The following is a 14,309-nucleotide window of genomic DNA, read 5'->3' as shown; positions in this document are numbered from 1 at the left end:
TGCCATAAAATTGGATTTTGTGCTTTTTTCTTTTTATGGATTTTACAAAAATCGAAACAATTTTCATCCAAAATGCAAAAACAGGTGTTTATCTGTAATGACAAATTGAACCGGAAGCAGTATTTTAGCTTTTCCTTTGCGTTTAGTATGTTTTTAGCACAACGGTAACACCTTTGTTCAGCAGGCGTCATATTGCCGTTTAAAAAAAGTATCATTAAATAGTTGTCCAACTTTTCTTTCAGAAATGAAAATAGAAAAAATTGTCCGAAATGTCTTTTTTGATTTTCATTTAAGAATTGGAACAGAACGGACCGTTATTCTTCTTATTTGGTCTCGAAGAACAATAACTGTTTGATTTTCATTATATATATGTTTAATATAACACAAATAAAAAATCCCTAGTAAACAGAAACGGAAAAACAAAACAAAAAATTATATTTGTTCCAGCTACAAAAACCAGAAGTTTATTTTCAAAGTAAAAGCGAGAATAATTACTACGGTACCCATGTGCCTGTTGTGACTCTGGCTAAAATGTATTTGGAGTAGTAAAAGTAAATTAAACAATTTTTTAGACATGAACTGCCGTCTATATATATATATATATATATATATATATATATATATATATATATATATATATATATATATATATATATATATATATATATATATATATATATATATATATATCTACGCACAAATAAACAGAAACTGAAAAACAAGAGAGCGGACTACAGTTGAATTGATTTAAAGGCCTACTGAAACCCACTACTACCGACCACGCAGTCTGATAGTTTATATATCAATGATGAAATCTTAACATTATAACACATGCCAATACGGCCGGGTTAACTTATAAAGTGACATTTTAAATTTGCCGCTAAACTTCCGGTTCGAAACGCCTCTGAGGATGACGTATGCGCGTGACGTAGCCCGACGAACACGGGTATGCCTTCCACATTGAAGCCGGTACGAAAAAGCTCTGTTTTCATTTCATAATTCCACAGTATTCTGGACATCTGTGTTCGTGAATCTGTTTCAATCATGTTCATTGCATTATGGAGAAGGAAGCCAAGCAAGCAAAGAAGAAAGTTGTCGGTGCGAAATGGACGTATTTTTCGAACGTAGTCAGCCACAACAGTACACAGCCGGCGCTTCTTTGTTTACATTCCCGAAAGATGCAGTCAAGATGGAAGAACTCGGATAACAGAGACTCTAACCAGGAGGACTTTTGATTTGGATACACAGACGCCTGTAGAGAACTGGGACAACACAGACTCTTACCAGGATTACTTTGATTTGGATGACAAAGACGCAGACGTGCTACTGTGAGTATGCAGCTTTGGCTTTTTTTTGCGTATGTACGTAACTTTTTTAAAATATATAAGCTTTATGAACCTTGGGTTAGGTGAACGGTCTTTTGGGCTGAGTGATTGTGTGTGTTGATCATGTGTTTGAATTGTATTGGCGTGTTCTATGGAGCTAGGAGCTAGCAGAGGAGCTAGGAGCTAGCATAACACGTACCGTACCGTAAGTGCGCGTCACGTACGTAACTTTTTAAAAATATATAAGCTTTATGAACCTTGGGTTAGGTGAACGGTCTTTTGGGCTGAGTGATTGTGTGTGTTGATCGGGTGTTTGAATTGTATTGGCGTGTTCTATGGAGCTAGGAGCTAGCAGAGGAGCTAGGAGCTAGCATAACAAACACGCAGGTGTTATTATGCAGGATTAATTTGTGGCATATTAAATATAAGCCTGGTTGTGTTGTGGCTAATAGAGTATATATATGTCTTGTGTTTATTTACTGTTGTAGTCATTCCCAGCTGAATATCAGGTACCGTGAGTATGCAGCCTTGGCTGCTAAACATTCGATAACTTGACCGTATGTGCGCGTCACGTACGTAACTTTTTAAAAATATATAAGCTTTATGAACCTTGGGTTAGGTAAACGGTCTTTTGGGCTGAGTGATTGTGTGTGTTGATCAGGTGTTTGAATTGTATTGGCGTGTTCTATGGAGCTAGGAGCTAGCAGAGGAGCTAGGAGCTAGCATAACAAACACGCAGGTGTTTTTATGCAGGATTAATTTGTGGCATATTAAATATAAGCCTGGTTGTGTTGTGGCTAATAGAGTATATATATGTCTTGTGTTTATTTACTGTTGTAGTCATTCCCAGCTGAATATCAGGTCACCCCCGGCTCTCACAGCATCTTCCCTATCTGAATAGCTTCAACTCCCCACTAGTCCTTCACTTGCACTTTACTCATCCACAAATCTTTCATCCTCGCTCAAATTAATGGGGAAATTGTCGCTTTCTCGGTCCGAATCTCTCTCACTTCATGCGGCCATCATTGTAAACAATAGGGAACTTTGCGTATATGTTCAACTGACTACGTCACGCTACTTCCGGTAGGTGCAAGCCTTTTTTTTATCAGATACCAAAAGTTGCAATCTTTATCGTCGTTGTTCTATACTAAATCCTTTCAGCAAAAATATGGCAATATCGCGAAATGATCAAGTATGACACATAGAATAGATCTGCTATCCCCGTTTAAATAAAAAAAATTCATTTCAGTAGGCCTTTAAGTGGACCCCTAATCTACTAATAAAAGTGTCAATCAATCAATCAAAAAGACTGGAATTTTAGAAAAAAAATACTTTTGCACTATATAGTGTGTGATCACATCCTTTATATTGCCTCCACTTTCGTGAGATATGTGCGTATACAGACCTCGTTGTGCCATGTTAAACTAATTTATGTAGCCAGGCACATGGATACTGTAGTATCCCTGCTTTTACTTTGAAATCCTAAATTTCCGGTGGCAGGATATGAAAAACTTACAGATGGAAAAAAAACATCTGTTTTGCTCAGTTTTTTCCGTTTCTGTTTACAAAGGATTTAAATAATTGTTATATTAAATATATAAAATGAAAATCAAACCGTTTTTTGGATTCAGTTATTGTTCTTCGAAACAAAAAATATATATATATATATTTTTTTTAAATAAAATGCTTTTTTACTTTGAATTTATGAAACGAAATGTAAATTCCCCGAACATAGACCGACCCGCCACCAAAAGGGCGTTTGTGTTCAAAAATATTTATTTCCATTCAAATGCAAATCCATTTTTAGTCGTTATGGTGAAAAGCGGTGTTAACCGAGTCAAATCCACCGCTAAAAGAGTGTTTGTGTTCAATATGTATTTTAATTCAAACCTAATTCAGATTTCTAGTCAATAAAATAATGATTAACGATTTGAGTAACGATTTGTACTAACAGAGTTTTGAGTTCTTTTAAAGTACGTTGATCGGACATCCAGTCAGAGGGTAGCGGTAGTGCAACTAACGTACTGATGCCAACGCCAATTGAGTAGTAGAAGAAGAAAATAAGCCCCGCCCTTCTCGGTGTAGCCCCTTTGTGCGGATAAAGCTGCTCGCTAGCAGCGCTCTTCTCTTCTTCAATCTGCTGCTTTTTCCTCCACAAAATGTCGAGAGTTTACATCGGAAGGCTGAGCTACCGGGCCCGGGAAAAGGACGTGGAGCGGTTCTTCAAGAGCTACGGGAAGATACTCGAAGTCGATTTAAAAAACGGGTAACGTTTCAGCGGTTTTTGTCGATGCCCCCCCCCCCACGCCGATGCTAATGTCGAGTTAGCCTGATGCTAACTTTGTTGTCCGCGGCCTTGTAGGCCTCGTCTAACCCTCTCACTTCTTCTTGTAATATATATTCACTTCACCGGCTTATTTGTCGAGGAATGTTTTTTATACATTGTATTTTATGCTTCTACATGCGAAAAGTTGTCACTAACGTTCTATTTTGGCCAGTTAGCCACAAACCAGGCTCGCTCACGCCAGACGTGGCAATGTCACGGCGTGCTCGTACGTGATTGACAATAAATTATATAACTTATTTTTATATCGTTTATAATTGTCATTGTTATGTATTAGATAATTATGTGAAGCATTCACACATGGTTTTCTACACCTAAATTCATCTGTTTATTATTATTCTTATTGTGTGGATGATTCGAAGTTCGTATTGTTATTATTCTTCTTCTCCAGATTTTGGCGCGCTCTACTTTCCACATTTTTCACCCGATTCAAACCGTTCCAACTTCAAAGGAATCGCGGGCTTTCCATTGACAAGTTCCAAAAATTCCCCACATTTCCCAGAATTCCAGCTTTTCCGGGACATTCTTCCCATTCAAAATGAATTGGCCATTTTTCAAACTTCCACCATTTTCACATTTTTCAAACCATTCCACCTTCAATATATTCCACCATTCTGAAAATTCAAACTTCCCCTTTTTCCAAGTTAAAAAAAATTGCAGGATTTTCCAGAATTCCTGGTTTTCCAAAGCCCTATTTCCACCCTTTTTTCCGGCGACTACTCCTTCCACATTTTTCAATGCATTTCAACCGTTCCACCGTCAAAATATTCCTTTTAATCAGGACAAAAAACAAAGTTTTTTAACTGGAAAAAATCCCGGTTTTCCAGGAATGCCGTAATACCATTTCTCGACCGATTTGAAAAAATGTAAATAACCATTTCAACTCACTCAGACCATTCAAGTTTTTTTTTAACAATTTTCTATTAAAAAAATCCACTTTTCCCGAAATTCCCATTGAAATCAATGGGATATTCTTGAAAGTTCCACAATTCCCAGAATTCCAGCTTTTCCAGGACATTTTTCCCATTCAAAATGAATTAGGCCATTTTTCAAACTTAAATTTCCACATTTTTCAACCTATTCAAACCATTCCACCATTAACACATTCCACCATTCTGGAAATTCAAACTTCCCCTTTTCCAAGTTCAAAAAAAATTCCAGGATTTTCTAGAATTCCTGGTTTTCCAAAGCCCTATTTCCACCCTTTTTTTCCGGCGACTACTCCTTCCACATTTTTCAGCGCATTTCAACCGTTCCACCGTCAAAACATTCCTTTTAATCAGGACAAATGCAATTTGAAAGATTTGAACACCAACCATTTCAACTCATTCACACCATTCAAGTTTTTTTATTAGCATTTTCAACAAAAAAATCCAGCTTTTCCCTGAAATCAATGGGACATTCTTCAAAGTTCCGCAATTCCCACATTTTTCATCTGATTCAAACTGTTCCAACTTCAAAATATTCAGCCTGTTAAGGAATTGTGTGCTCTACTTCAACACTTCTAAAAAAAAAATCTCCCGGATTTCCCATAATTCCTTTTTTTTTTTTTTTTTGCATTTTCCCCATTCAAAATGAATTGGCTATTTTGTCAAACTTCCACAATTACCACACTCCTCAAACCATTCCACCTTTAACACATTCCACTCATCCTGGACATTCAAACTAACACTTTCCCAAGTACCAAGCCAAATTCCGGTTTTCCTGGAAATTCAAACTCTTCAACATTTAAACCGTTCCAATATTCAAACAGATTCTACATTCCATTAGCATTTTAGTTCAGTGTCAGCTCTTCAACATTCAAACTATTCTTACATTCATACTAAATTATGTCAGTATTTCACTTCAACTGCAGCATTGGCGCATTCACATGCAATTCCTTCAGGAATTGCCTCTTGTAGTTATTTATATATTAAACAATTCTGAACATGTTTTCCCTCTTCTCATCTAGGTATGGGTTCGTTGAATTTGATGACCCGCGCGACGCGGACGATGCCGTGTACGACCTGAACGGCAAAGAGCTGTGCGGGGAGCGAGTCATTGTGGAGCACACCAAAGGTCCCCGCCGTGATGGCGGATACAGTGGTGGTGGTGGTGGGGGAGGCGGCGGCGGTGGTGGGGGTGGCGGCGGCGGCGGAGGAAGGAGTAAGTTCCCAAACGTACCTTTTTCTGTTCACATCAATATTTTATTATTTATTTTTTTAGGTGAATATTGATCGCTAAATTTTTGTCCTTGGTGGCTTATGTGCATTCAATTTGTATTGTAACCACTGCTACGTGCTTGATATAATAATGTAGTTCGATGTAGGCTAATTAATATAAAACTCTGTCCCTTTTTTGTTTTTATTAAAGCGAAGGAATCCTGTAAAAGCAAATTCTCTAATCTGCGTTCAACAGTTTAGGTGTCAGACATGCAGTTTTCTGATGGCCCTTAGGGTTTCTGAAAGCAGGCATTACAGAACATCAAGGTTTTTGTCTTGTAAATGTATCCAATCAGTGACAATTGGTCAATATTTTAAGCTAAAGGGCAATATGGCCTAAAATCTACATTGCAATTAGGAGTGTGATTCTTTGGGCACCTAACTATTCCATCCGATAATTGGGGTGACGATTTGATTCGGAATCAAATCTCGATTCAACACGATTCTTGCAGTGTGTTACTATATTTTGTATGAAGATTATAATGAAACCTTTTCAAAACAGTTTGGAAAAGCTGCTTCTTGTTGCAAAATGTCATTTTAAAAACTGATCCTTATTTATAAAAAAAGTTTGTTTTTTAATCATTCATGAAAATTAAGAATTGTGAATCGATTTTTTTTTTGTGCACTCCTAATTGCAATATACAGTACAGGCCAAAAGTTTGGACGCACCTTCTCATTTCAATGCGTTTTCTTTATTTTCATGACTATTTACATTGTAGATTGTCACTGAAGGCATCAAAACTGTGAAGTGAAAACCATTTCAGGTGACTACCTCTTGAAGCTCACAGAGAGAATGCCCAGAGTGTGCAAAGCAGTAATCAGAGCAAAGGGTGGCTATTGTGAAGAAACTAGAATACAAAACATGTTTTCAGTTATTTCACCTTTTTTTTGTTAAGTACATAACTCCACATGTGTTCATTCATAGTTTTGATGTGACAATCTACAATGTAAATAGTCATGAAATTAAAAAAAAAACGCATTGAAATGTGGTGTGTCCAAACTTTTGGCCTGTACTGTATAGAATAGAATATATCTTTGTCATTGTACAACGAAATTGCAAGAAAATTCATAGTGACACATAAAGAACATGAGAAAATTGGTACTAAGATAAATAGATAAAAAATAAATACATAAAATACTAAGCACAAAGCTCACAGTCATGCTTTTTTATGCCTTGTGTTCAGCGACACATATATTGTAGTATCCTGCAATAAAATATATTTGTCACAAAAATGACAATAGAACCATTTAAAAATGGGTTAAAAAGGCTCCTAATTTGTCAGCACCGTATTTTTCGGATTATAAATCGCTTTTTTTTTTCATAGTTTGGCCGGGGGTGCGATTTGTATTTAGGAGCGACTTATGTGTGAAATTACGCCCAGGTAGTTGCCAAGGAGATGAATATAAATTACTTTGCGTCATATAACGTGCACTTATTCAGCCTGTTTTTCACTATTCTTTATTTATTTAAAATTGCTTTTCAAATGTCTCTTCTTGGTGTTGGATTTGATCAACTAAATTTCCCCCAAAAATGCGACTTATACTCTAGTGCAACTTGTTTTTTCCCTTCTTTATTATGCATTTTCGGCCGGTGCGATTTATAATCCAAAAAATACGGTATGTGCTAACCTTGTGCCATGTCCACTACCAGTATCCTTTACTGTTGATAGTTTACTTTCGGTTGGAAGATAATTGACTAATTACATTTTTGATCACACCTGTCGACAGGTTGACGGTGTCAAAAATAAAGTATTTTTTTGTCCCTTATTACATGACATTATTTTGAACAAAAGTTAATTGTGCATAATAACTAAAAAGAAGAGACTACCATTGGCTCCGATTTACATCTTTTTGCCTTGAAAGTCCTGTTTTCAGGGACATATTTTGTAAGTGTGTAAACAAACAAAAAAGGACTTGGTGATGATAAAAATAAGTTTGCTTGTTGCTGTCAACAATAGTATTAAAATCTGTATCGGTGGCCAAATTTATAGAAATGATATCAAATATAGTCTCTATCGCACAACTATGATTTCAGCCTTGTATATCGTGAGTGCCCACAAGCCACCAATGACTTCCTTGCAGTAAACCATGAATTTGTAAAATGGTTTAAAAAGGAAAACATCATTTTGTTTGAGCACTGTAATTCATTTCTAAATGATAAATGTGTGTAATTCCATTCATTTTTTTTAATTTCTATTAAAAATGATTGTCAATTTTAAAGGTAAAGATTTAACAAAGAACCTCAATGTTTTAATTGAAAGCGTCCTTTGCTGATGCCCGCCCTATTGCTGGCCATGGTGTCCCCCCTTTCCAAGAGTGTGGTTTGACCATTCTGGGCCCCTGGGCAGACCAAAAAAGGGAGCCATTGTGAATGAAGACCGCTATTGCCATTAGGCCCAGGCCGGGTGGTGAGGATGCCATGGGGGTTAGGAACAGATGTGGGTTCAGCCTAAAAAAAACATGTATTGTAAATGAACAGTCATTTGTTGTAGCTTGTTTGCTCATAACATTTTTAAATATCCTTTTTTTTTTTAAGTCTAAATAGTTGAATTTTAATGTAAAGATATAGGTTAGCAGACAGTTTTAATGAATACATTTATATATATATATATTTTTTAAATATTTATAAGCCATTTTTATAGAGTAGTTCAGAATGATGTCAGCATCCCAGTCTGTGCCTGGTCCTTATTTGGTATGCTCTCTATTACCTTGCAAGGTGGCTATGGAGGACGCTATGGGAAGGACAGGTACGGTCCACCTATCAGGACAGACTATCGGCTTATTGTTGAGAACCTGTCCAGTCGCTGCAGCTGGCAAGACTTAAAGGTAGGTTTCCCTTAACCCGTGTGTAATGTTCATGTTGTTGTTACTCAGCCAGCGTTTGTGGGTCTGATGGACCCGTTGCATTTTGTGGCTTTTAATGCCTCACAATCAAACACTTTTATGTTAAAATACTGAACAGATGTTTATTGGGATAAGGTAAACATCTGTTCAGTATTTTAACATAAAAGTGTTTGATTGTGAGGCATTAAAAGCCACAAAATGCAAGGGGTCCATCAGACCCACAAACGCTGGCTGAGTAACAACAATATGAACGCTGCACGGAAAATTTCTCTGCCAGTTTCTGCATCCCACAGGGATTCTTCTTTTGTGTTTCTACACCTGCGCTTCCCACACAAGGTTGCAACATTGTTTGTCAACACTGTCTGCTCTCATGTTCTTGCACTTTGGACCCTCTGATGTTCTGTGTACCTACACCCTGTCCTCCTCCTGTCTAGGCCTGCTGTGTTTTTTTTTTGTGTTTGTTTTTTGCGTGTGTGTGTGTGTGTTTTGCGTGTGTTTGTTTTTTGCGTGTGTTTGTTTTTGTGTTTTTTGTGGGGGTTTTTTTGGTGTGTTTTTGTTTTTTGTGTGTGTATGTGTTTTTGTTAGTTTTTTTGGGTGTGTGTTTTTGTTTTTTGTCTTTTTTTTTGTGTGTGTGTGTGTGTGTGTTTTTTTTTGTGTGTGTGTTTTTTTTGTGTGTGCATGTGTTTTTGTTAGTTTTTTGGGTGTGTGTTTTTGTTAGTTTTTTGGGTGTGTGTGTTTTTTTGTTTTTTTTGTGTGTGGTTTTTTTTTGTTTTGGTTTTTTGTGGGTTTTTTTGTGTGTACGTGTTTTTGTTTGTTTTTTTGTGTGTGTTTGTTAGTTTTTTGTGTTTTTGTTTTTTTGTGTGTGTGTTTTTGTGTTTGTTTTTTACATAGAACATCAATTTCCACACTCCTTTTAGCCCAGGGTCCAGTGGAGCCGGACATCTTATATGTAATAGAAATGTGTAGGGGGGGTGTATGGTGTGTGGTCATTAAATATGTATTCTGATATATTTTCTTCACAGAAAATGAGCCGAAGTCAGTGAGTCTCAGTTTAGAAAAATTTATTAATTGTATAATTTTTCTTTTAGTACCAAATGAAAACGGGTCCCACAGACCCGAACACCACACGAGGGTGTTTCTCTTGTTTCTCGTGGCAAACTGCCAACATCTAAGCATGCTTTTCTGCAGGATTACATGAGGCAAGCGGGCGAGGTGACGTACGCAGACACGCACAAGGGAAGGAAGAACGAGGGGGTGATTGAGTTCAGGCTGTACTCGGACATGAAGAGGGCTCTGGAGAAGCTGGATGGCACCGAGGTCAACGGCAGAAAGATACGCCTCATCGAAGACCGCCCGGGCGCCAAACGCCGGCGCTCCTACTCGCGCAGCCGAAGCCGTTCCAGGTATGAACGCGTTTGAGGCGGGGTTTTTTTTGGATTGGATTAATTTACGCCGCTTTGTCCCGTCAGGTCCCGCTCCAGGAGCCGCAGGTCTCGCAAGAGCAGAAGCCGCAGCGAAAGCAGCAGCCGCAGTCGCTCCCGTTCCAGGTGAGAATCAACTGGCAGTGTCAACTCCAAAATTTAGAATATCGTGCAAAACTTCATTCAATTTAGCAATTTAACTTCAAATGTGAAACTATGTGATATCAACTCATGACATGCAGCGTGAGATATGTCAAGCCTTAATCATTTTTATGATCACAGGCTTGGTTTTTGAAAACCCACATTTTCTGACATTTTCCATTTGAGGGTTTCATAAACTAAGCCATAATCAACATTTATAGCAAAAGGCTTTAAATGTCTTGTAGAGCTGTATGCTTCGTTTTTTTTCACTAGGAGAACCAGTGCTGCTCAATGAAAACAATTGTTGCACATAAAGTTGGTAGAAATATTAAATGTCTTAAATGGCACAGTTTCAATATTAACACTCCAACAAGGTACACTCATACATACAGTATAGACAATGCCATCATATGGTGTACTGTAACACTTAATTAAACACAGAAAACATGTGCTAACACCAGTGTCGGGCTGGGCAATATACACCAAAACTCATATCGCTATAGTTAGGCCTATAAACTAACCGATAAATGGGAATGTCCGCTGATGTAACTAAATATCTTCACCATACCCTGATATTTTTATTTTGGTGTTTTAGTCAAACTTACAAAGATACATTATTACTGGCATTTTTAGACATATTGCATGTTTGGTTTAGTAGTTATGTTTAAATAACCGTCTCGAGTAAAACTCGGAAAGATACATTATTTTAGGCATTATTAGCCATTTTGCATGTTTGATTGGCAACACTAAATTGGCCTTAGTGTGTGAATGTGAGTGTGAATGTTGTCTGTCTGTGTTGGCCCTGCGATGAGGTGGCGACTTGTCCAGGGTGTGCCCTGCCTTCCGCCCGATTGTAGCTGAGATAGGCTCCAGCGACCCCGAAGGGAATAAGCGGTAGAAAATGGATGGATGGATTTAAGAGTTATGTTTAAATAACTGTCATATTGAGTGTGACAGTTATACTGTCATATTGAGTGAAAGTCATTTTTGTATTTGCAAACCTTACAAAAACACCTGATTCTAGTAAAACTCAAATAGATACAATATTACAGGCATTTTTAGACATATTACATGTTTGGTTTTGGAGTTATGTTTCTATAACTTTCATATTTCAATTTTCTTTTAAAAAACTTAGATATGCTCAATTCTTCAGCTAACAAAAACAAAAAAGAGCTAAACGTGAAATGAAGTGCTGATTTAAGGACATGTTTAAACAGCAGCAGCTTTACTGACCAGTTCCTCCAACTCAGATCTTGTTTTTGTTGGAAGTCTTGGAGCTCAAACACAGCTCTGTGCGCAGGAGGGAGGGACACAGAGTGATCAATGACATGCATCAATCACTTGTACATTTGGTTATGGTTTAAGTTTAATTCACACATTCTATACAGATGGGTGAATATTTACTCTGGTTTGATCAAATTTGAATGGATTTATTAGAGGCGCAAAATGCTAATTAACGGGTAAAATCTGTATTAGCACATGTGCTACTTTTTCCCCCCAATACTTTCGTGACCTATTTGTAGTCGCAAATGCGACTGAAATGCTGGCACTGTACAGCCCGGTCTTGAGTTGCATGTTATGAACTTCTGTCATTAGTTTCATCTTGTAGATCACATTTTAAACAAACATTCGATAATAGTGTGAGAGTCAAGTCCATAGTGGATCTAACATAACAGTGAGAGAGTCCAGTCCATAGTGGATCTAACATAATAGTGTGAGAGTCCAGTCCATAGTGGATCAAACATAATAGTGTGAGAGTCCAGTCCATAGTGGATCAAGCATAATAGTGTGAGAGTCCAGTCCATAGTGGATCTAACATAACAGTGAGAGTCCAGTCCATAGTGGATCTAGTTAATAGTGTGAGTCCAGTCCATAGTGGATCTAACATAACAGTGAGAGTCCAGTCCATAGTGGATCTAGTTAATAGTGTGAGAGTCCAGTCCATAGTGGATCTAACATAACAGTGTGAGAGTCCAGTCCATAGTGGATCTAACATAATAGTGAGAGTCCAGTCCATAGTGGATCTAACATAATAGTGTGAGAGTCCAGTCCATAGTGGATCTAACATAATAGTGTGAGAGTCCAGTCCATAGTGGATCTAACATAATAGTGTGAGAGTCCAGTGAGTCCAGTCCATAGTGGATCTAACATAATAGTGTGAGAGTCCAGTCCATAGTGGATCTAGTTAATAGTGTGAGTCCAGTCCATAGTGGATCTAACATAACAGTGAGAGTCCAGTCCATAGTGGATCTAGTTAAGTGTGAGAGTCCAGTCATAGTGTGTAATATTACATTTTTAATGTTACTAATTGATGAACTAAACAACAAATGTGTGGTACATTACATGGGCATGTGTAGATGAGAATAACTAAAGCTAAAATATATTAAAAACTATTTTTAGGTCCACCTCATTTTGTTAATTTCCTGTTAATTGCTTACTTTCCTTAAACTTGACTATGCACTTATGCTGAGCCAGCATGCCTGTTTAGTCCTGTCCTTCTACTTGGACATGATACTAAGACATACAGTTTAATAGAGATGATTATTAATTTACACAATTCTCTAACTAGCCAACCGGGGAACAAAAACAGGTGATTGCTGCTTGTGATCACTAATAAAAGGCACTAATTGGCAATGGTGATCATGTACTTTTTGGAACATCCCCAGTAGGACTCATAGTCAAAAAAAGTGGTTTGGAATAAAGTACATTGGTCAATTAAGCAATCAAGTACACACGATGAATATGTCCATTCACAGGCTACCAAATTAGCATCGCAATAGTTTTAAACTTGTATAAATTAGATTTTAACGGAACAAAATTCACATCAAATGTATTTCTACTTACAGGCTTCTAGTTCCCAAACGCTATGGAAACAAATATTGCCCGCTAACTTTGTCCTACCAGGCCATGTTGCTCAAATGTCAACCAGTAATATACGCAGTGTTGTGTGCCAGGAGTGGGCAACGTGTCACCTTCATGCATTGCTTAATATCAGAAATGAATTTAGTTTGCCTGCCGCCTCTCCATCTGGATGTGTGGGTGTTGCCTGCTTCTTAAAACCACTTTTAAATGACGAGTCTGCTTTAAAAAAAATAGCTTTGGAACCCACCAGATTGAAGTTTTGTTTTCTAAGTTTAAAGTGGTCGGAACTGCTACCAAAACACTGTTAGCACTCACTTCAACACATAATACGGGACTGTAACTTGATAAAACCGTGTACCTTGTTGCGATGGATCAAGAGGATAATTCAGGTGTCTGGTCTTCCTCTGCAGGCCTGCTTCTCGCTCCCGCAGTCACTCCAACAGCAAGAAGAGCAAAAGCAAGAGCAAGAAGGAAGACGAGCGCAGCAACGGCGACCAGAAGGACAAAGACCTGAGCAGGAGTCGCAGCCCCAAAAGCAAGAAGGTGAAGAAGGACGGGAAGGGCAAGAAGGAGGACTCCAGGTCCCGGTCCCGCTCCCGTTCCCTCTCCAGGAAGTCCGTCTCCAAGGGCCGCGACCAGCCCAAGAGCGACGACGAGGCGGGCGACCAGGAGAGGGGCTCTCGCTCCTGCTCCCCCGCTGACGTCAAGTCCAGAGCCAGGTCTAAATCCAAGTCCCGCTCCCCCTCCCCCGTCAAAGCCCGCTCCCAGTCCCGGTCCGCTTCCCGCTCGGTGTCTCGCTCTAAATCCCGCTCCCAGTCCCGCTCTCGTTCCCGCTCATAGTTTTTGGTTGTGGACTGTTTGTCACCTGACCTCACCTCGTGCCCCCTGGCCCCGCCCCCAACACTTTTTGATAAGTAGCTGTAGGACTCCGAGCACCTCAACTTCATTTGCTTTTACTAGGTCCAATGGATTTAAGTTTCTTTTAAGTTTTATAAAGTTTTAGCCCTTTTTTGTCCTCCGATGTAGAAGTTTACTTTATGCTCTGCTGTGCTCGCTTGGAATATGTGTATAATGTTTCACCTTCCATTCTTGTAACCGTTTCTTTCAGATTAAAAGTCAAAACTAAAAAAAGTTGTCTAGTTTAGAGGAATTTTTCTGACAGCGAATTATG

At 38.4% G+C, this 14,309-nt stretch overlaps 1 protein-coding gene across 1 annotated transcript; it reads left to right on the top strand.

Moving 5' to 3' along the window:
* The first annotated feature begins 3,384 nt into the window (after nucleotides 1–3,384).
* Nucleotides 3,385–14,277, top strand: srsf4 (serine and arginine rich splicing factor 4). Its single transcript, XM_062029547.1, has 6 exons — nucleotides 3,385–3,591; nucleotides 5,621–5,814; nucleotides 8,587–8,696; nucleotides 9,903–10,117; nucleotides 10,184–10,261; nucleotides 13,549–14,277. Exons 1-6 carry the CDS (start codon nucleotides 3,485–3,487, stop codon nucleotides 13,976–13,978), a joined length of 1,134 nt encoding a protein of 377 aa, XP_061885531.1. The 5' UTR covers nucleotides 3,385–3,484; the 3' UTR covers nucleotides 13,979–14,277.
* Nucleotides 14,278–14,309: the final 32 nt, after the last annotated feature.

The sequence above is a fragment of the Entelurus aequoreus genome, linkage group LG20 (assembly GCF_033978785.1).
Source record: "Entelurus aequoreus isolate RoL-2023_Sb linkage group LG20, RoL_Eaeq_v1.1, whole genome shotgun sequence".
Lineage (NCBI taxonomy): Eukaryota > Metazoa > Chordata > Actinopteri > Syngnathiformes > Syngnathidae > Entelurus > Entelurus aequoreus.
The sequence above is the reverse complement of the archived record's forward strand: the minus strand, read 5'-3'. Positions and strand labels throughout refer to the sequence as shown.